This window comes from Serinus canaria, chromosome 1 (assembly GCF_022539315.1).
Source record: "Serinus canaria isolate serCan28SL12 chromosome 1, serCan2020, whole genome shotgun sequence".
NCBI lineage: Eukaryota > Metazoa > Chordata > Aves > Passeriformes > Fringillidae > Serinus > Serinus canaria.
The window spans coordinates 92,784,691-92,808,293 of record NC_066313.1 but is presented as its reverse complement, the minus strand read 5'-3'; the positions used below and the strand labels follow the sequence as shown (position 1 = coordinate 92,808,293).

At 35.2% G+C, this 23,603-nt stretch overlaps 1 protein-coding gene across 2 annotated transcripts in view; it reads left to right on the top strand.

Annotated features, from left to right (window-relative positions):
* NLGN4X (neuroligin 4 X-linked) overlaps nt 1–23,603 on the top strand; it is a 163,466-nt gene that overhangs the window by 39,097 nt on the left and 100,766 nt on the right. For both annotated transcript variants that reach the window (XM_009085481.4, XM_018909001.3), the window contains exon 3: nt 11,555–12,394. In XM_009085481.4, the coding sequence (XP_009083729.1) occupies nt 11,923–12,394 (472 nt within the window). In that variant the 5' untranslated portion in view covers nt 11,555–11,922. The remainder of the gene's footprint in view (nt 1–11,554; nt 12,395–23,603) is intronic.

Sequence of the window (23,603 nt, the reverse complement as noted above, 5' to 3'; positions counted from 1 at the left end):
GAAGAGAACTGAGAGGGCTATGTGCAAAAGAGGAAAAGTATAGAAGGTACCTTTATAAGAGGACATTTTCAAGCAGGGAAGATCAAAAGATGGGTCTTGAAAAGGTACCATGGCATAATGTTTTGTCATGGAATCATATTGTTAAAAAATATTTCTCCTCATATTTTAAAATGCCGATGTAGTTTTGCAGTTTTGTGAAAGAAGGTGGTGTGTGCTAAGTAATATGATTGTAATAATAAAAATAATAATATTGTAAATAATATTGTATGGGTCTTGTTAGAAAGTCACTCATAAATGGTACTTATTGCAAACAAAACAATAATGAGAAACATGTTTTTTAAAAATAAATAATCCAAGTATTTCTAACATAATGCTTGTTTTCCACAAGCCTATCACTTCTATGTTGGTAAAGGCTAGTATAGGTGAAGATGGCAAAACTGGATAAACTTGTTCTCTGAGACAGGATTTTACACCAAGGAAGATTCATCACAACAGTTTTTAAAATAACCTGAAGTTGGCTATGGGAATAACAATATTAATGACAAAAAAAAAAAAAAAAAAGAGCCCCAGAAAATAAAATTAATTGAATGGTAGGTGAGAAAATATCTTCATTTTAGTCTTAAATTTGTATACGGAATTTCCCATCAATGGATGCTACATCATTTTTGATAAGCTATCAGTGCAATTAATGATGGAACAAGACAAAAACTGTTAAGAAACTCATTCCAGAATAAGCTCTTCCTAATCTTAGTCATGAGAATTTTGTTCAAGTAAGAAGCAAACAGGAAAGTTACAAGGCTCTTAACTCTGTGGTTATAAAGATAATTCTGTGTATATTGGTAAGAAGTGAAAGAAAGAATCATCTTGCTACAGCTCAGTTAGGACAGTAAGTTGTCTAATCTAGGCTAATCACTTGGGCTTTTTCAGCATAATCTTCAGGATGTTTACATAGTGGTTGACTTCAAGTAATATTTAATGTCAAATGCCTGTGTAGGTAGGATACATTAAAATAATACCTTACAGTATTAATTAAAATTACCTTACAGTAGGAAGAACTGAAGTGTGTGCTTCTGGTATAGACAGACTATTTCACTTTTTCACATGCAGTTTGGGAAACGAACATGAGGTTTAGTATTTGATTCCAAGGTAGAGAAGGTACCTATTAATGGTGCTAAGCAAAGATGGAAACATTCCAATAATTGGAGTGAAAGGATGAACAGGAGGAGAAATGGTAACTTCTGTGTTTTTTGTTGGCTTCCATTTCCTACCCAACTACAGCTCTACACATTACGAAGCAAATATGATATATTACCTTAGATTTCTGAAAACCCTTTGATGCAAGAAAATATAATTAACGACATGTGAGATGGCTTTGAAATTTCCCATGTAACAGAGTGATAAAGATTGTCATGCAGATAATTTTGGGATTTTTTTTTCCTAAGAGAAAACACATTTTTCTGAGATTTCTCTTGGAATTGTTAAAAGACCATGAAAGATGGTTTGATTTTTTAGCATTTGGGAGTGTGGGATTTGAAAGGAGGACCTTTTTCACTGAACAGAAAATTACCAGAATAAGATTTGATATCTTTTCCAAGCTTAGCTTTCCTGGTTTTTTGGCAGGTTAATCAGTGGTGAGGAAAGATATCTCTGGTTGTGTCCATGAGGTTATATCTTAGTCAATAAAATGGTCCAGGTGCTGTTCTCTGCCCCTGAGGCCACATAACATAGCAGAGCTTGCATTTCTATAGTGAAAATATTTCTTACTAAAGAAAAAAAAATGCTGTCTGAATAACTCTGGCCTATCCTACTCTCTGTTTATGCTTGTGCATTGGATGGTAGGTATGAATACTGGGGCAGGACAGTGTTGGAGTCCATGCTGTAGCCCTGTCTGTTTTCCTGCTTAGACCCTGAATTCCAGTGCTTACTGCATTGGCCTGAAAGCAGCTCAAGATACGGATCCATAGTGGGACTTTTGTATGATAATGTTATGCTTAGCTTTTAGGAGTCCATAGTATGTGATATAATTCACAGCTCCCAGTACTTCTGTCAGCTAGAAAGTTAAGAATTTCATCCTTCCATATTGAATTCAGTGTAGACAGGAGATTAAGCAGAGCACAGCCTCTCTTCTAGGCAAGTTTTTAAACTGCATTTGCAGGGAAGAGGGGAAGGCAGCAGGCAGCACAGGAATGGTTTCATTAATGTTGTTTAAAATCATAGAATAATATAATATTTTTAGTTGGAAAAGACTTCTAAGATTCAGCACTGCCACACTGACCACTAAACCATGTCCCTAAGTGCTACATCCACATGCCTTTCAAATGTCTGATAGGATGGTGATGCCATCAATTCTGTGGGCAGCCTGTTCCAGTGCTTAGCAATCCTCTTCATGAAAAAACATTCCTAATATAAATCTAAATTTCTCCTGCTCCAACGTGAGGCCATTTCCACTTGTTTTATTCCCTGTTATTTGGAAGAAGAGACTGCTCTCCACCTTGCTAGAGCATCCTTTCATGCACTTGTAGAGAGCAGCAAGGACCACCCCTAAGCTTCCTTTTCTCCAGGCAAAATGACCCCAGGTCCCTCAACCATTCTTCCTATGACTGGTGCTCCAGCCCCTTCACCAGCTTCATTGATCTAGCAACATTGATCTAGTGAGGGATTATTGTGATCCCATTTTTCACAATATTTTGTGTAGACTTATTTTGCTGAGACATGTTCTCTCACCTCCTAAATTTAAGGGGTTCAAGACAACATTTTGCAGGTGAAAGCCCACTAAGTTAGGAGGAGAGACATACAGGAAGGGAAGCTGGAGAACAGTTGTCCTTGTGCTGGTGAAATTGTCCACTTTCTTATAAATAAAGAAAACCTAAGGGGAAGATTTACTTGATAAATCAATTTGATGATGTAAAAGCATAGTAAAGATAATCTCCAGTCACAATTTTTATTTTAGGAAATAATGGTCTTACAAACTACGTAAGGCTTGCTTGAAATTGAGAATACCTGTCCAAGAAAATTTGTACTTTATGGGAATCCAATCTTACAGTTTTCTCATAGTCAAAGGATAAAAAACTCAGAGTGAAGTCTTTTGGTTCAGGGAGAATGCTTCACCGAGTCCTCATAGCTATCCCCAGCCTTATTTGAAAGCTAATGTTTGTAACATGGAAGAGGGAGCAATGGGTTTAGATTTCTTCAGGTTAATGAGGGTAGCCACTCAACTTCCCCATTTCCAGAATGAATGTATAATTGTGACATTATCATATGAATGAAGGCTGGTAACCACCTGGTAACTGAATCAGGTAATGCAATGAAAATGTCCTGCCTGTGTCTCCTATGTAATTAGGTCCTAAGAATTTGTATAATAAGGCAGCAATTTTTTTTGGCCATATAATATATTAATGGTGTGTCTGTGTGTCTGTGTGTGTGTGCATGTATTTGCATGTGTTCACATGCCCAGCTGGTTTAAATTACTTTCCCACCCTGTTTCTGGTTATTGTAACATTTTTATTGTATCCTCTTCTGAGACTAGAATGCCTAGAGGGAGATATCAAATTCTAATCATTAAATAGCCTCAAGAGATCAAATTGCATATCAATCAGTCCCTTAGACAATTTCTCAGTTGGTTCAGACAAGAGTTGTAGTTTCTTTCACCCTTGACAAAGGCATGCACTTCAGTTCAATGGAGAAGACAAGAAAGGACTGAGACCTGTGAGTTTCTTTGTATAATATTTAGACAAAACCTGTTAGATTTCATTTAGAATTTTTCTTTTTAGTCATTTGATCTTTCTCACAGAAGAGGAGTTAAGACTCATTCCATGTTACAAATGCTTTTTTTTTATTTTTTGAGATCTTGAAGTGGTAGTGAGCAAAGAACTTTGATGTTTTTGAGGGTTTATTCCATTTATTAAGGCATACTCTGTAAGGCTAATGTATCAAATACTGATTTTTGTGTGCATGTGTTATATTTTTTTCATATCCATAAATCAGTGGTTTGCTCCAGGCATAAGAGATTTTACAGGAACTTTTGCCTTAAAGAAACTCAGGGCTGAACATTATGTTTCTGATCATAATCTTTTTATTTTTGTAGTAAGACATCTGATTTTAAGCAAAGAGAGGTGCATAAAAGAAACAGAGACCCAGAGTGTGTTACATTTCTTGTACAAGGTTATATCAGAAGTAAAGGCTGGAAAGAATGCCATCGGTTGTGCTACACTGATGCTACTTTTGTACATTTCTCTAGAATATGCACTAGAAATGTAGCATTTTCTTAAGGTTTCACAGCTGCAATTACATCACAGTTGAATAGCTAATGTCATGGGAAACTTAAATTCAGATCACAATTTGAGCTGAATGGAACACACCTGTAATTTTGGGATTATTACTTATTTCAGGCTTGTGTATGTAAGGAGTTTGTGTTTTTCCCTTCTAATATTGAAACCTTATGTTTATTTGCAATCATCATCAATTTATCCTAAGAAGCAGCAAGTATCATAAAAATTGTCTAACCACTGAAATTCTTCTATACTTACATGTAATAGTAGTTGAAATTCAACTACTATTCAAAAGGTCGGTGAGATAAATGCAACCGTCTTAACTGAGCATTCCTAGTTAGTCTTGGGTCCTTCTGGCCATACAGTTTTTTTATACTTTTAAATACTGAAGAAAAAATAGGAAACCATATCTGTGATTTTTCAACAACCACCTCGTATAATTAGATCGACACAGCTGATTTTTTTGAGACTGCTGAGGGTATTTTTTTTTCCTTGAAAAGGAGTGATGATCACATGTTTTCTTTTCCTCTGCTTGCTTTTCAAATTGTTTTTATTATTGAAAAAATTGCTGTTTTCAAAAACAGTGTAGGGACCACACAGCTTTTTCCTATAATTCCATTGTTCTTTTTGATAGTGTATGAGATTTAGATATTCTGAATAAGAGTGGTAGCTCCAGGCAAGAAACAATGATATGAAAGAAACGTGTGCCCATTTTCTGAAAAGTAAATGGTGATTGTAGTTTCTAACCTGAGGGATCTACTGACACTGTCCAAGCCTGAGACTATTTCTCTCACTTGGAGAAATTCATAGAAGGGTAAATGCAACACGTTTTTTTTTTTTTAAACACCAAACCTGTTTAATTCAATGCTTGTATGTAATTTGTATTGCTCTTTGGTCTTTATTTCCATATTAAATTTTTTTTGAAATCTACCTTTGTCTTCCATGACTTCTAATCATGCAAGTAAGACCAACGTCAAGGTCAATCATGATGTTTGTATATCTGGCATTTATTTTCACTTTAATCAAGGGTACATCATAATCCTTAAATTTGTATCACTTTCTTTTCAGTTTAAACTTTAAATTTTAAAGAAATTTTTTTGACTGTGAATTAATGAGTTGTAATTTCCAACTAAATAATTCTGTGATTCTGTGAGACAGTATTCAGATACCCATCCCAAGATTATAATGCTAAATTAGTGTCATGATCCACAGTACAGGGCATCATGTTTGTTGTCAGTTCTCCTCGGGCTGAACAAAGACTCCAGACCATGTGTTAGGGAACTCTTCTGCTTTATTGAACACTTGTGTTCTTGACTGTGGCAACCAGTTAAAGGAAAGAGGAAGAAAGAGAGCAGAAAGTGAGAGGGGGTGCAGTCTGTATGCCTCTAATGTAAATTAGGCTTTTTGCATGTCTTTTCACCCCTGCACAGCCAGCCCTTCCCCAGGAACTGAGTTGGGGTGAAGGGGAATGAGTTCAAGTCTTAAGGCAGAGCAACGAGCTGGCTCAGGACAGCACTGCCCCACCCCTCCTCTGGTCACCTTTCCTGTAGCAATGCTCATAATGTTTGAGATAAAACACACTTAGATTGGATCCTCTACAATTAGGGTTATTAGAAGTCTAAATTCTGGGGGTTTTACTTTGTTTTGAGGGTGTTTTGTGTGTTTGCGTGTATTTTTAATAATCATTTAATAATAATTATATTATTTGAGTTGGGAAAATGCTTACAAAAATACAACAAAATAAATATATGCATGCCATAGGAAAAAGAATTCCTTGTAAAAATTAGCTGCATGTTAATTTGAAGCCAGACATCACTGTAGTTACACTTCTGAGATTCAAAAATATCTTATGATTGGTCAGTTTTTGTAACTAAACTTTCTACCAGTTTTATAAGTAATCCAGTCTAGAAGGTGGCCATTATTTGATGATTGGTGTTCCTCTGTGTTGTTTGCTATTATTTTGTCTTGATATTTCTGAATGACTTTATGTAGGATGAGGAAAAATGAAGCTTAGCTCATTTCAGCATATCAAGAAAGTTCTAGAAGCTCAGAAATAAATTCCTAAAGAATTTTTAGCTGTTTTGGGTTGTTTGTTTAATTTGAAAAATTGTAGATAAACCCAGTGTGCATTTACTGATATTTGGAAAAACTGCTCTTTTGTTTTTGAATGAACATTTAAAGACAATGACTATTCAGAGGCTGTAGTGCTGATTATGAGGTAGAGGTATATTTAAACCTGCTTTGGGAAGAGCTTTTACAGAAGACAACAGTTTGATTAGTTTTCTGCAAATATTTCAAATTATATGGACATATTTGCTAAAAGTTAATACTGTAAGCATGTTCAAAATTTCTATGCCTTGGATAGTTCTTATTTACAGTATCATATAACAACATTGTTTTATTATAGAGATTTCTATATGTTACAATATGATAATATTCTAATTGCTTTTCTTTAAAAACAATCAACCAAACACACGCAGACATAAGACAGAGCAACAAAGAAAACCCAAAAAGCAAGCCATACATATCCACTTAATAAAATTACTGATTTCAAGGGGACAAAGGGAATGGAAAGAAGAAGAAACAGTTCATGTTCTTGGTAAAGAAAATATTTGATGAATCTCCATATTCTTGAAAATACATTAAATACTTAGCAAAATGTTAGTATGAGGAGAATCTGAAATTTTATGGTTTACATCATTTGTCAGTTTTTTACTACTGACTAACTGGTTTCTCTTACATTTCAGCTAATCAAGCTCACTGTATGCTTTCAGAATGTCTGTCTAATGAAAGGGATGTGAATCTTTAACCCTTACTCTCTGTTGAGGTCAGACCTGTGTGCATGAGCAAAAACCCCCTTGGGAACATGAGCAGAAGGGAGGGCCAGGGAATAAAAGTGGTCAGTGACTGAAAGCCGAGATGCACTGTTCTACACTAGTTGTATTAGATAAAGCTTAGGAAATCCTAGGATATCTGTGGAGTCTTCATTTTCCTGTATAAATTGATATAATTTATATTTCTGCTTAGTTTCTTGTAACTGGTCTTGACCTGAACAAGACAATCATAAAAAAACTTGAAGTCACTTTAGTTTTCTGTTCTACACTGGAGCAAAGATGACTTATAAGCCATGTCTTCTGTATCCCTAGCAGCTACAGAGTAAGTGTAGAGCTACTGACAATCTTCTCAGGTTGAAAAAGTGGTAACTGCAGCTCTTGGAAGCCATCAGTTTAGCCCTGAAGGCTTGATTTATAGACTATTTAAGCATCTCTAAGAGTGTCTTGGGGCACAGATTTATAAACAAGAACAAGTGGTATTTCCAGACATGCATCCATGTTAACTTCAATCTGCATTTTCTTCAAAGGCCATAACTGTCTCATTAGCCGCAAATTACATTCCTCTGCCAATAACAAAATCATTCTATGTGATTGTATCTGATTTCAGATCTTCCTTGACTTCTCTGTGTGGTAAGCTGCCAGAAGTTGTCATTTTGATCTGAATATTCTCTTTTGGATTGATTATTTTCGATTGTTTGAGTGAGTGATACTTCCAACTAAGAATTTTTTGCAAGCAGCTTGTATGCATTTTTCTAACACTTGAAGCAGTAAATAAAAATATGGAAAAAGTACAACACTATTAGTGATAATAAATAAAGGCACAACAAGTACATGTCTTCCTGTAGACTCAGTTTGTAAAGGCATATTAAATAGCTGACTGTATATATATAATTGAAAATCAAACCAGTTTTGATATATCTAAAAACCTTTCTAGAATGTTTGCAGTTTTTTAAGATTAATCCCTGATTGAAATCTGTGACTCTCTATTTACATTTTCAATTATGTATCTAACATCATATCATAGGCATCACAGTTCACAAATTAAGAGGCAGCATGCCTTCTTCCTTACCTCTCAATATTATTACTGAAAATTATTTTCTGTCTCTTTGTGTATGAGCATGCATACATTTCACATGTGAATATAACCTTAGGAAAATGGTCATTCCTCTGGTAATGCCAGTAAACTGAAGTGTGTGATATTTTCTGCCTAATTTTCTTGCTTAAACAAGATATTTTTGCTTTCCTTGCCTCAGTCTGGGTTCTTTGCTTCAGTATAATAGCAAAACCAGTTGTCCTCAGGATGCACAGCTCCCAGAACTGGAAGCTGGGAAAGTATGGAGAGCTGAGTGAAGCCCCCTTAATCCAGGAGGAAATGGTTAGTAACCTGCTACTCATAGCAAACAAGACACACACAGGTTTATGGGCTCAGATGGGATACATGTGAGGAAGCTGGTGAAAGAACTTATCCAACCGCTTTAAACCACTTACCAGCAGTCCTGCTTAACTGGAGAAGGTCAGGTTGATGGAAAATTAGCAAATGTGATTCCCATCCACAAGAAGGATGACCCAGGGAAATACAGGCCTGTCAGCCTGTCTTTGATACTGGGGAAGGTCATGGAACAGATCATCCTGAGTGCCATCACATGCTGTGTGCATCCAGAGAATCAGGCCCAGATGATACTCACAAATGGGTTTACGAAAGGAATATCCTGTTTGACTAACTTGATCTCTTCCTGTCATAAAGTAACTTGGCTGGTGGATAAGGGAAAGGCTGGATTTTGTTTATTCAGACTTCAGTAAAACACTGGATACTGTCTCCCACAGCATTCTCCTGGGGAAACTATCTGTTCATGGCTTGGATGGGTGCAGTCTTCACTGGGTGAAAAACTGGCAGGGAAGTCTGGCCTAGAGAGTGGTGCTGAATGGAGTGAAATCCAGTTGGCAGCTGGTCAGGAGCGGTGTTCCCTAGGGCTCAGTATTAGAGTGAGTTTGATGTCTCTGTTGATGATCTGGATGAGGGGATTGCATGCATGCTCAGTAAATTCACTAAAGATGATACTAAATTGGATGGGACTATTGATCTGCTGGAGCGTAGGAAGGCTCTGCAAAAGGAAATCGACAGGTTGGATTGACTGAGACCAGTTCTCTGAGGATCGATGAGGCCAGGGGTCAGGTGCTGCACTTGGGTTGCAAAAACCCCGTGCAATGCTCCAGGCTTGAGGAACAGTGTCTTGAGAGCTGCTCAGCTGAAGGGGTCTTTGGGGTGCTGTTTGAAAGCTGGCTGGATATGAGCCAACATGTATCCAGCTGGCCAAGGAAGCCATACTATTTAGTAAGTCACATTTTTTACAATTGCATATTCTCTCTGCTGTATCAGCTGAGTACTTCCTTCATGCTGTCATTTTTGCTTCTCTTCCTGCTGGTAATGTGTTCACTCTTGTTTATTTGTCATTCCCATTTTCTTTTGTTGTTTTGTTTCCTCTTTTTTTGCTTGCTGTTTGCCCAGAAAATTTTTTTCACTATCCATCTTTCATCCTCTAGATCACTATGTTTCCTTCCACCTTGTCAATTTCTTAGTGCTGCATTCCACATTTCTTAGAATGTCATTACAAACTTCTGCAGTGTGGGTGTCAAGGGAATAAGATCTGTTGCTCCTCCCTAAGCACAGAGTAAATCCTCCGTTGGATATAACTGGAAAATCTGATTTGTGCTGCATGATCAGTAAAGTGTGCCAAAGTCAGGATGGGACAGAGCAAGAGAAATGCTACTCAAAATCAACCACCTGCTGCCGATTTCCATTGTTAAAGATGGTAGCAAAAATCAGAAGGGAAAGTGACACCTGAGAAGGAATTTTGAGAGACCCATTGCTGGCTGACCCCTCTGAGTCTCAGGGAGCAGCTGAAGGGGGGCTGTCCGTGGAAGAGGATGACCTAGGAGCTGTGGGCACTACACAGCTGGCAGGGCAGGACTCTGAACTTCTAAGGCTCCCCATTGAGGGTGGGCTGAGAACAGGGGCAAGACTACCACAACCCAATAATTGTAAGGCCAGGCAGGGTGAGGAGTCAGGTCCAAGGTCTACCTGGGGACCCAGTGAGTCCAAGATCCAGGGTGGGGTGGGCATAGGGCTTCCTGCATCATAACTCAGGGACTGATGGCCCTGGTGGGACATGAAAATTAGAGCTGTTAATGATTTGTCCTTCAGAAATGGTGCTCAGATTGCAAGTCCTAGAGAAAATGTCAGCAGAAATTTCGGTCCATCACACGTAATATATATATCTGGTATTTTTCTGGCCTCTGATGTTCTGGTGTTTCAACAGTTTTGTGGTAAGAGTGCTAAATGAAATAATTGAAGAGTTCCATGAGTTTTGAGAGAATAAAATGTCATTCAAATTATTTTCCATGTCTGACTCCTGACTGAAAACAGGACCTGCTTGTCCACTTATATATAATTTTGATATTTGCATGTGAGTTCATCCTACTAAATATAAGGTATCAGTGTCAGTTTCCTATAACAAGGAATTTTTTACCTGTGAAATTTTTTTACCTGTGGAATTGTTGTCTTTGAGCTGAGTAATGGCTAAAAAGGAAATCCTTAATTTCTTTAGGCAGATAGAGTGTTGATGTGTGTTTATTTGTACTCTTGTAATGGTTAGCATTTACATGCAGGTAACTTGCTTTTCATTTAAAATTCTCAGAATTAGTGTAAAAATTGCTTTCTATTTAAAAATAAAAAGTAAGAGAATGCAAGCAGGTAATGTTACATTATTGTAACAATATGTAGGCCAAAATCTGACTTCAGAGGTTGTAGCATGCTTTTTTTTTTCTTTTAGCTTTCCATTGTTCTGTCAGACATAGAAAAAAAAATGAAAATCAATAATTTTGTATCTCATTTTGACTGTTTCCACACTTGATTTGAACTAATTATTTATTGCATTCATTAGAATTTCTGAATTAGATGAAGGTAAATTAGGTTTTTATACAGAAAAGAAGTCATGTCTGTGAAAAATATTCTGTAGCAAAAGGAGATTATCCAATACAGGAAACAAAAGTAGTGAATGGTTCCTGTGGGAGTGCAAATAGGTTTAAAAGAAGATTCTGTTTATTTAGGGCAGAGAATATCCTCAAGCTACCACTTGAATTTGATACTCTTCCTGAAATCAGAAGTTTTTGGGCTGTGGTTTGGTTTGGAAGCATATAGAGAAGCAGAAAAGTTTGTTTTGTGGAATGATCTTATGGCTTCAAGTTTAGCTCTCTTAACTTACATATCTTTGGAAACACATAGTTAACCATGATGTCTAAAGTTCATAAAAGAGTTGTGGGCCTTGGCATGTAAGTAGTGTGTAAATATAATTTTTGGTGCTCTTTTAATTTTTTTTTTTAAATTTTGTTTAAGGTTTATTCCAGCATAAATTTGTCTGTTGATTTGAATTGTTTGTTTTCTCTTGGCCGCAGGCTGACTGAGTGGGCTGGACTTCACTGAAAGGAGCCATTTCACTGGGGCAGTGGAATAACTGCGGATCTCTCACCACTCTACTTGTTGGGAAGTGCTCTGCGTTGCCAGGATTAATTCAACACTGAAGTCTGGGATGGGCCTTAGGGGCAAACACTCCCTTGTTTCTTCTGACATTGGGATTTGTCTACAGCCAGTCAGCTGAGGCACCTACCACACATCAGCTTTTGTTTTTTTGTTGCCTGAACAAAGATACATTTTCCCTCACTTCGTCTACTTTTGACTACTTTTTTATTAGTTTTCATTTTCCTTGACTGAATAATTTCTCCTGGCTGTGGAAAAAAGAGCCCTGCTGATGTTGATTTAAATAATGTCGAAACCAATGGGACTCCTATGGCTGCCTTTGATCTTCACACCAGTGTGTGTCATGTTGAATTCTAACTTCCTCCTGTGGATAACTGCACTGGCTATAAGATTTACTCTCATTGATGGCCAAGCACAATACCCAGTTGTTACTACGAATTATGGCAAAATACGTGGTTTAAGAACACCTTTGCCTAATGAGATCCTTGGTCCAGTAGAGCAGTACTTGGGTGTTCCTTATGCTTCTCCTCCGACTGGAGAAAGGCGATTTCAGCCCCCGGAGCCGCCGTCGTCTTGGACGGGTGTCCGCAACGCCACGCAGTTTGCCGCTGTCTGCCCGCAGTACCTGGATGAGAGGTCACTGCTCAACGATATGCTGCCAGTCTGGTTTACAGCCAATCTGGATACTGTGGTGACATATGTTCAAGATCAAAATGAAGACTGTCTGTATTTGAATATCTATGTGCCCACAGAGGATGGTAAGTACTCTGACACCCACACTGCGGTGTGCTCGCCGGTTCAACATATGAGGAGTGTCCAGGTCTTCAAAGCATCTTACTGAGTTTCATTCATGTTTTATCTGTGGAAATGGATAATGTCTCTGAATATGCATTATTAGTAATACTTTGTAGATTGAATATGCTTGCGTAGATTCTCTCTTACTTTTTAGTGCAACATCAACCTGCAGTTTGATTGCAAACAGTGGCGGGGGTATGTCAGCCAGCCTTAAGCTTACATCTAAAAGACAGCTGAGAATCATTCACAAGAGAGGAAAGGGGAAATAAGCATTAACCTGAAGTAATATAGTATTTTTTCCATGCATGAATGGTACAAATATACTGTCACATGCTAATTTTTAAAGGATAATTTACCTAATTTTTTTCTTTAATTTTTTAGAAGATTTCCAAGCCTACTGTTAACTTTGCTTGATTTTAATAGATAATAGAAAATTGTTACAGTAATTCCATCATCAGGAACTTTTTTAGGATTTTTGTCTATGAGACTTTTCAGTCCAGCTTATTTTTCTTCATTCACTAAATTTAAAATGAAGTCAAGGTGATATATTATGCAGATTTGAAGATGTGGCTTTAAAATTTCATGTTGTGTGCAATACTTTCTCAAGAGAGCTACTTTAACCCACTTTCTATAGACAGAAAGGATCAACACAATTGGTAATAAAGAACTCTTTGAACATTTACATGATCTCAGTCTTAAAAATTGTAGCTGTATGGCATGATGAATGTATCTTTGGTCGTTTTGAATAGTATTGCTTCCTACAGGCAAGAAAACCTGTTTTCATCAGCCCCAAACAAGCTAAGTCTATTATTTCACAAGGAAAGAAAAATAGTACTAGCACTTATATTTAATATTCCACTAAAAGCTAGTGTTTTCTGCTAATTAGAATGCAGTTAAGGATGCATAACATGACAGATTTCTCCCAGATATGCAAATCACTTCACTTTTGCTGAGGGTTTGATTTACACAACCAAAGCATTGTTATTTCTCAGTAACCATACTCTAAATATGCAAATTTTCTACTTTGATTGTTATAATCCTTCTGCCTTGATTGGCTTCTTTACTCAGAATTTCCAAGCTGTCTGCCAGCAATAAACATGCCACCTTCTTTTCCTGTTCTCATCAGCTGAAGCAAAAACTTGAAAAAATAAAGGGGTAAGGTTTGGGAATACTGGGAGCTTTGCAAACGTAAATATTACCAAGGTGCTTAAAGGAAAAGTGCTGTGAAAGGAAAGCTGTGTTTATGGGGGCTCTGTGTGCACGAGTGTGTGTGCATGTGTGTGTCTGTGTGTGCCCTTGTGTGCAGACAAAGGAGCAGGTCTTTACAACTCAGTTCTTTCCCTCTTCCAGTCTCATTGGACTCCTTACTCCTTGGATAATGACATAGCTAATTTTTTCCCAAATTTTTTTATGTTCTGGATTTTAGCCTTCATCTTTTAATTAGTCACTGGAGTAAGCTTGCCCTGAGAAAGCATTCTGGGTTAAGATTTTATTTGTTCTCACTGAAGGAACATCAGTTCTGCTAACTCAGTCTTATTTTAGAATCCAGTTTTAATAAATAATACATTCATCCAATCTAATAATAGGAAGATTCATTTATTAATTAGGGGATACAGGAAATTAAACATGGGAAAATATATGTGAACGTCTAGGAAAAGAATATTTATTATTAAATTAAAATAGTAAAATATTGTGAGCTGAATGACTAGCAACCTATAACACTCATCTTGCTATACTAGCTAATGATATTTGCTATTAGATTTAAAGCAGAAAGGACTGAGAAACTTAGTTTAACATTCTGTAGACCTTTCTTGTCCACTTACTTTTGCAAAAAGCATGGTTTGCTCTTCCTGGTTTTAGATTTTCTTTAAATAGCAAGTAAATGGTATGAAGTTGCTTTTATATCTCCTGTTGAAAATACAAACACTTGCATAAAAATATGTAGCCAAATAATGAGATTACAAGGTTTGTGTTAGTGATGAGCAGAAGGTTGCTCCTCTACAATATGAAAAGCATTTTTAAAATATTCCATTGGCAAACCAGAAGTTTCAAAATTAATAAATTAAGTACACAATGTTGTAATTGTATGCTGTATATCTCATCACTAATTAATAAATCTCAGAAGCTTTTTCGGTGAGAAATACATGTGATCTTCTGATCATAAAGGTTCTTGATGGGAACTGACCTTCAAATCAGGTGCTCTAAGTTAGTGTGTCTCCACATCACTCTAAACAATCTCAGATAGCAGTGCATGCCGTCTGATTAAAGATGTTATGCTTCATTATATGAGTACTAGTTGGCAAAAATAACCTACGTTGTTATGGAAACAGACCATGAAATTAGTTTTTGAAGCAAGATTTCAAAGTGAGTGACTTTTTTCAGTATAGATTGATTTAAAAAAGCTTTAAAACTATTTCTAGAAGAAAAGGTGGCTGGAATCATCCAAACCTAATAAATGCTGTGATTATGAAACTTACTCTGAATAATTTTTTTCTCTTTTCTTTTTTTTATTTTTTGACTTTGGAGGAAAGAATAGAGCAAGAGCTAATGAATTAACTGCAGTCATTTGCAGTGCTTACTTCAAAGCAGTTCTAGTGAATAACTAATCAAAATGAAGCTCAGTTTTGGGGATTTTTTTCATTGTTTTGTTTTGTTGCAGTTCTTTTTTAGTATATACATTATCTGTTTCTTATTATTTTTGTGGTTGGATGAGAGAGAACAAAATTTTGACCATGTATTTTCAAAAAAGGGTTGACTAATAAATGCACATATCCCTCCATCTGCTTTCAGGATTGCTTCACTGGGATCCTTCCCTGATAAACTTATAGGAATAAGAGTAGAATACAGTCACTTTAACTAGATAGATAAATTTAGTTAGGTATAATAAAAGAGCTTGAAATGTTACTGCTTTTGTCTGAAGTACCAGGAAATTAAATAACATATAAATCTATAGTTTCTTAAAACAGTTTGAGCTTCTAGGTTAAGAAATTAAAATAATGTATTACATAGTCTGTGTCTGTAATAATCCTAGCCTTTCTTTAGACTCAGAAGATGCTGGATTTCAAATGCCAGATAGTAGAAGAATCCCATCAGAATTTCCTATGTTAACATGTCCTTACAAAGCAAAAACTCTCTTTCATTTTTATGGGCTGTCTTTTTTTCATTTTAGGAGAAAATATTATTTATCATAGAAATCAATATGCATACTTAGAAGAAACATACTGCAATTCTGTCCTGTAGATTTTTATTTTTTTGCTGTTTTTCACTACACAAGTGTTTTTTTGTTTCCCTTTTCTTACAGTAATACTTCTATTTCAAAGTATCCTATGTAGCTTGAGATTTTCACTGTTAGTTTTCTTTTGCCTTTGGAAGGGAAAAAAAAATTGCAACCACAGTGATCCACTGAGATTTTTCATTTTTTGGTCATAAGTATAAATACTATTGCAGTTATTTTTAAGACACACAATACAAGCAATAAAAATAAAATCTAAGAAGATTATTTTATTTTATATGTCAAACCTATACTAATAATAAATTACTCAGAACTGAAGTAAATAAAATATTTATAGTGAAACTATAATTTTATCCAGCTGCTTTCTAAACATTTGGCTTGATCTGCAGTATTATTTTTGTGGGTGCATATTGTCTAGGCTGCCTTTTCAGTTACCATGATCTGTAATTTTCCACAAGAATACTTGAATGTCAGTTTTGAGGAGGTCATCTAGGGAGATGATATTGAGGACAGTGTGTTTATTATAACTTCAGTCTGAATATGGGTTTATCTACAGTGGAAATGCTAGATTGAAGAGGACACAGACTGTTAATCGGCTGTGCTTAATCCCTGCCCTTTATCATTTGAATCTGTGGATTCTGAAGGAGATTGCTAACTCCTATCATAACCAGGGGGAAAAAAGTATAACAAGAAGAAAAAAAAAAACCCAGAAAATACACTTAATTTGTACTTCTTTCATGGTAAATGTCAAGATTTTATTAATAGGAAAGCAAGATTTAAAAAAAAAAAAATCAATACAGCAAAACAAAAAAGAACAAAACCCAACAAGAACAAATAATTTTATGTCTGTATAAAACCTGCTCTGTTCAGATCAAAAGAGAAATAATAAAGATTACTCTTTGTTGTCTTTGCTTGATCAATAGTAAGCATATGTACTTTTTACTTATTTCACTTATTTTACTTATTTTGGCATATGCATAGAATGTACATTTTACGCAGGGGTGGAGCTCCTTAACCACTGTGTATCTGTTACAGATTAACTAATGAAGTATTTAGCATCTTCTTGTTTCTTGCTTGTGAGCTCTTGTTGCATTTACTTCAGAATAAATACAGCTGAAGTGACAACAAAAGGTGGGAGACCTTGACAATATTGAGACTGAATGGGTAGGTGATAATTTTTCATTAGATTATGGGAACTGAAGTTTGCCCAGGATTAGTGGCAGATTTAACTGTGGACTACCAGGAAGAAAAAAGTCTTGTGCAAAAGCAGAGATCAACTGTATTTCTTCTCTGGGTAGTGATTGACTAAATATACATGCAGCTCTTGACTCTGTGTCTATTTGACTAAGAAATAACAAAATTAAAAGTTTGAGCAAAGCTGATTGAGCTCAGACTGCCCCTTTTGCATATTATGAAATAAATAATAGCTGCTTAGTATATAATTGTTTACAACTTTCTTCTTGCCATTGCAGTTGAGTGCAATGATTTTAACTTGGAAAAAGTGTTCTTATCAAAATTATCCTAATAAAATGTAACTGATAAAAATTGGGTGTTTTTTTTTCCTTTTTCTTTGAGGCAAAAAAAATGTAGTGTAAAGATTAGTCTCTTCATTTTGATGGCATAGAATAAAAAAGTAAGCTAATCCATGGCCTCTTTGTTACTATGAGAAATAAGGGGTCCTACAGAAAAATGGGGTCATGCATAAAAATAGTGTCTCAGTGAGCAAGACAGTTGCAATATGTACAACATCATTTTTGTTGAATTATTAGAAGGTGATACTAATAATAATAATAATAATAGTAACTTGTAATTTCCAAATAAACTCAATTTTCTATACAATAGATTCTCCTGTATGTAGTTTTAGATTTCAGTGTATGTATATCAGACGCTTTTCAGGTAATCCTAGAATTGTATTCATCCTATTATCTCTTCACAACTTTTGTAAATATAAGTAGCTACTTAAGAAATCAAAGCAAGGATTTATGTATATAGCTTTAAGGAATTTAGAATCCAGTATCTCTTGTATGTATGTTTACAGTTTATATTGTTTCTCAAAATCTTTACTACATATTTTTAAATTAAATTATAATTACTGTAATTGGCATAGGAACATAGAGTTTTACTTATGTTTTCTGAAGTATTTTTAAAAGCAAATTAAATAATTTTATTTACTTCTAAAAATACTTTAAACTGCTTTAAATCATACTTTGGACTTCTACAGATAATAATGTTTAAGCAGTTTCATATTGCAAATAATGTTCTTCTGAAAAAAAAATATAATAAAATATTAAGTATAAAGGAGTATAATAAAACTTTGTTTTCAGTTTCAGTATTGTCATAGGTTTTGTCGATGACTTTTTATTTTTAACCTCCACCCATTCAGTTAATGTTTGTCCACTCTAGAAAACTAAAAACTAATTATTAAAATTGTATTATGTTCATGCATTCCAGTTTATAAAACACATATAAAAATGCACAAAATGAGACGTCCTTTTGTAAAACGATTGTATTTCTTTCCAGGATGAGAGAGATTGATAATAGAAAATAATTAAAATACAAAATGACAATGTTGGAATTATTGCATATAGTACCAGTTGAACATAAACATATACTTTTTAGGATCAGAGAGAAAATTGCTCTCCATTGTGAAAGATAAACTCCCTGTTGTGTCAGACTGCCTCAAGTCAATTCTTTCACTGTTAGGGTCCAATCCCCTCCTCCTAATCCAGAAATATTGTGGCATCTGTGAGAAAGGAGGAGGCATATGTCTGGCTGTTCTCTGCCTACCAGGATAAAGCTGTGGGTAATCCAGGCCCTCATTTTACATTCTTGCTTTTAACAGTCACAAATACCTTCTGACACCAAAGAACAGGACTCTAATCTAGATGAAATAAAGTTCTTAAATCCTTAGAGATAAATTCAGCTTTAGTTGCTAATTTCAAAATGCTGTCCTTTCCCCCAGGAGCTGCCCATTCCACAGGCTTTTTACAGGATTGCACCCAAATGGCCTTCTCAGGAAGTGATATGCAGTGAAGCCTAGCAAGAAGACTCAGCATTGAATATGACTTTAGTTAATCCCAACAGGATTTTTGGCACCATTTCCTAGAGTCTCGTCATTACCTCATATTGAAAAACCTGATAGAATGGGGGGATGTTCTTTAAAATATGATGAATCAGCTTTTCTTGTGCGAAAGCAAATTCATGTTATGCTTTTAGTTAAAGAACAGCGCCTTTGGAATCGTAGAGGCTGTGCCATTTGCCTCAGTGACAGAGCAGAAAAGGTCTCTAGTCATGTGAGTCATGAGACAGATCAGAATTTACTTCATTTTGTCCACTGACTCCCCCTTGTCTATTCGGGGTGCTTTTTGTTTTGGTTTGGATTTTTTCCTGAGTGTTTGCTTGGGGTTTCTTTTCTGTTTTGTTTGGGGTTTTTGTTCCTTTGTTTTTGTTTTTAAATGCAGCTTTCCTCTTCACTCCTGAAAAACGTGTCTTTGTAAGCTGCTGCTGTTCTCTGTGTGTCTCCTTGCTTGCTGTCAAAACACAAATCAGTGTGATACCTGCTAACACTGAGGCAGTGCCTCTGTCCTAGAGCAGAGCAGTGGGCCCTTGGCAGGCTTCTGGGTGGTGAACAGTGCAGAATATGTGCAGTCGTATCTGATCAGTGTCTTGGCCACATCATTTGTATTAGCTTTGATTTCCTGTTAAGGCTTTGTGGCCTCACTGGTCTTCCTTCAGGTATTTTTTGCATTGGTCTGAAAGATTTGAAAGCTATTTGTATCTTTTCATTTAAATTTGGTTCAGTTTCCTTTAATTTGCACATTAATTGCAGGTTCAAACAAAACTGACACATGCTGAATAGCTCTGTTAAATCACAGGGCTCATAAATCAGTCACATCTGTGAAAATATTTCAAGGAACTGTACCCACATCAGTGTGATAGTCATAGGTAGTTTGTCAACTGGGAAAATGTACATTTCTCTTCTGCAAATATTTAGGTATCTGCAAAATAAATTAACACAAGTTTGAAATAAAGCAAATGTTCATTATATCCTCCTCAGGATTTCTGAAAAAATTTGGGATAAATGAAACAAAGACAAAAATTTCTCCTGAACATGACAACTTTATGCACAGTACTTTGGTTTGCCATCATTTTTAGAGGGAAAGAATATTTCTAACCTTTATTCAATGCTTCTTGCTTAACATTCCAGATAAAATTCTCAGAATGGCATATAATCAATTATGTGTGCTTACATTTTAGGATAATATTAGTTGAATGTATTTAGTTTTAATCCAAATAGAACAAAGGAAAAAAAAGGGGAAAAAAAAGGAAAGTTAATGATAGCAAATTTCATTTTTGTTTGTGATATTATCATCTGAAGGAATATGGATGAATTTATGTTCTTGGGGTTTAAGGCTTTTTTTAGTCTGGACCTTGCTCTTGGTACCCAAAGAGACAAACAATAAGAAATAATTATTATGAAACCGTGAAAATGAGCTAATGCTTATAGCTATCTGGTACTGATGTGTTAAAAATCCATTATAATAGAAGGGAATTTTTCTTTTACAGTTCTTGCTGTAGGCAAAATTTTAGTGAAGAATAAATTTAGTTGTGATGCTAAGCCAAATTCCTACACTATATATATATATATATATATATATATATATATATATATATACTATATATATATATATATATATAGGGAATTTTAATTACAAATAGATTTCAGGTGCCTCATTCCAAAATGCTTATAATTGCTGGGTTGATGTTAAATAGATTTTTCATTGAAAGGGTGTGACATGCTTAATCTAATGGAGGGAAATTGCTTTGTGCAGATTCAAATGACTATTCAATTAGTCACTGGTAATGTTTACAAGCCATCATAGCTGGAAATCATGGATACATTGTCTGTTTTATTAAATATGCAGTAGGGCAAATGAAAACCCAATCCAAATATATACACTTCATCCTCTTTCAAATAAATTGGTATCCAATTATCTTTTATGTAGTATTTTTAGGGTGGCCAGGAAATTCAAAAAAATCATTCTGCATTTGTAATACTGCCCCCATGGTAGTGCTTTTGCTGGCTTTTCATGCTTCATTCAGACACCAGAGGGAGCACAAGTTTCCAGCAAACTCATTTTTTTCTGTCCCTGGGAATCACTGAAACACAAATCATGCTGGTGAATGCAGTAGTAAAACATGCAAACAGGTGCTAGTTTTTACTGTTTAAACAGATAGGAAGGGATCTGATACCACCTTTCCCAAGCTGAAAGGTAATCAAGTTGACAGTGTTGATTCTGGTGTGGACTGATGAATTTATACAAGGGATAAGACTTTTCCAAGCAAAACATGCACTCACACTGACAAATTTACACAAAACTGTTTTTTTTAAAATTGTAAAATAATTAATTTTTGGGTAATAAGCATACTGGAATTGCACCAGTTTTTTAATTGAATAATACTTGCGAGGCATTCAATGGCAGGGCAGATTGCAAAGTAGACAATTTGATCCGTTTGGTTGTGATGAGTTAGTACAAACATTCCTGCTTAAAAAAGTATTGCTTTAGTCCTTCCATTTTAAAACCAAAATATAAAGAAAGAAGATTTTTTTTTTAAATGAATGCCATTTTCTTTCCATCTTCGATTTTATAGTTAGAGAGCTAACTCATGTAAAGTGCCAAATGTGTTTTGCTTCCTCTTTCATTGAGACAAAAGTCTTAAACATGTTGAAGTTTTATTCTAACTTAAATCATCTTTCAAGTTTTTGCTATCACTTTGTTGGAATTAACAATATAAGCTGTATTATGCCATTCAAGGTGCCAAATTACACAAATGCTGGAGGGCTTCCCCTCCAAAATACCTTGCTTTCAGATTCATAATGTATCTGATTCAAACAGGCTGTTATTTTTATGGTGTTAAGGATTTGAGGTGCTTTTCTCATCTACCTAAACCATAGACCTTGTTCTACCTTCAGGGATTAGATGCAATAGGCTGAGTTGCTATTGATGTCTAGGGTGGGTCCTTGGGAGTTGGATCAAATCAGATTTTTACTGTGATGATGCATAAAACCATCCCTATGGGTTAACTGCTATGCCTTGTCACTAAGAATTGGCTGAAAGTATAGCTAAGTCAAAGAGAGCAACACAGACATTGCACAAAAGGAGCAGTTCTGTATGATAATCTCTCAGTGGGAATATTTCAGTGAAAACAAATTGAAGAAATAATTGAATACAAATGTGAACTTAAAGAGTGGGATAAGTTTCTTAAAGTTATATTGTACAATATATTCTTATTTTCATTCTCTCAGGGTTATCCATAATGTCTTCAGTGTTATGCCCAGAAATATACTGTAGTAGATCTATTAAAGAGGTAATTTTATTCTTCTTCTTAACTGCGTCCATTTTCACAATAAACTGCTGAGAGGTGTTCAAGCTTTATTTCTTCTCTATCCAATTTCACGATTCCTTGTAACCACTTCTTCTTACCTGCTTTGGCCACTATCATTTTATAAATTAATCCCTTTGCTCACTGTACAAAGTAATACTATAAAGTAAGTTTAAACTCCATTTCCATTTCCAAAAATAGTGTTATTTGGATATTCTTCCTTATCTATTTTTAAATCAAAGTCACACACAAGAAGCAGAAGTAGGTGAGAAAACAGCAGCTGTGATTCTTAAATAAATTTAGGAAGGGTAGATATGTATATATTAGATATCCAGTGGATGTAAAAGGATCAGGCAAAGAGAGAAAACCTGATTCTCTTTCATGTGTTAGTTCTTCTGTACCTGACTCCTTCAGTGGGCTGCTCAGCTATGCTTGCCAAGCTGCATTTGGCCTGTAGGATAGTACATGGGGATCCTAATGCACCTTGCTGTAGTCAGTTGGGGTTTGCTTTAATTTTTTTTGTTGTTGTTTGCTGTTGTTTTCATTTTTAGCTGAACATTTCTTCCTCAAATTTTAGTTGTCATCATTAAGTGTTCACCTCACACCCCATGTATAAATATGCCCAGAAAGTGTTTTGGATATTGCAAGAATCAAGGGGAAGGATGATGAAAAAGTCAGAGACTGACTTCTGGGGGTTTTTAAAGTGTCTATTATTTAAGTGCAATGTACAGTTTTGTATAAAAGTGCCTGAGCATCTAGGAAGGCCATGAAAGATTTCCATCATGTAACACTTATCCTGCTTTAGTTCAAACAGTAATTTTCAGTTTTTAGCCCCTTTGAAAGTGTGGCCTGTAATATTTAAGTTAATTTTCTATTTTTCTTAAATAAATGAAGAATTTATAGCTAATTTACAAGTAATTGTAAGTTTAGAAAGTATCTGCATGTATCACATTTTTTTAAATATTATGAAATTAATAGCTTATTCAATTTTTGAGTGCTCCTTCTGGATTTGTTTCTTCATAATACTGTATCCAACTTCTAAATGCAGGCCATTTTACCATGCTTGTTTTGCATATTTAATACAGTAAATCAAAATGGCTTAGCATTGGGATAATTAACTTGATTCTTTCAACTTCCAATATATAGCTTTTGGATTTGATTGTCTATACTAATGTTCTTCTTGTGGTATTTTTTCTTATTTTGTCTCAACACAAATGTTACGATAGACACTGTTAGTTCCTAAAACCAGTTATTTAACAGTTAGTTATAAAGAGTTATTTTTGCATTAAAAGTGGACCTAGTTTAAGCATTTTTTCCTTCATGGTATACTAAGGAAAAGTGTTACTTTAGCACAAGTAACTTAATTTTTTTTGGGTGACTTTTCTGTTTTGTGTTTCGTTTATAAGCCTAAATTGGAACTACAAACACCTACCACTTTACCTACCAATTTCTCCATTTCTTGTACAGATTTATTATAAGGCTTTTGTTTAATACAGAAGAGATGTGAAGTAAAATTGCCTTTTAAAATATCTTTTTAATAAATTACCAAAATTACT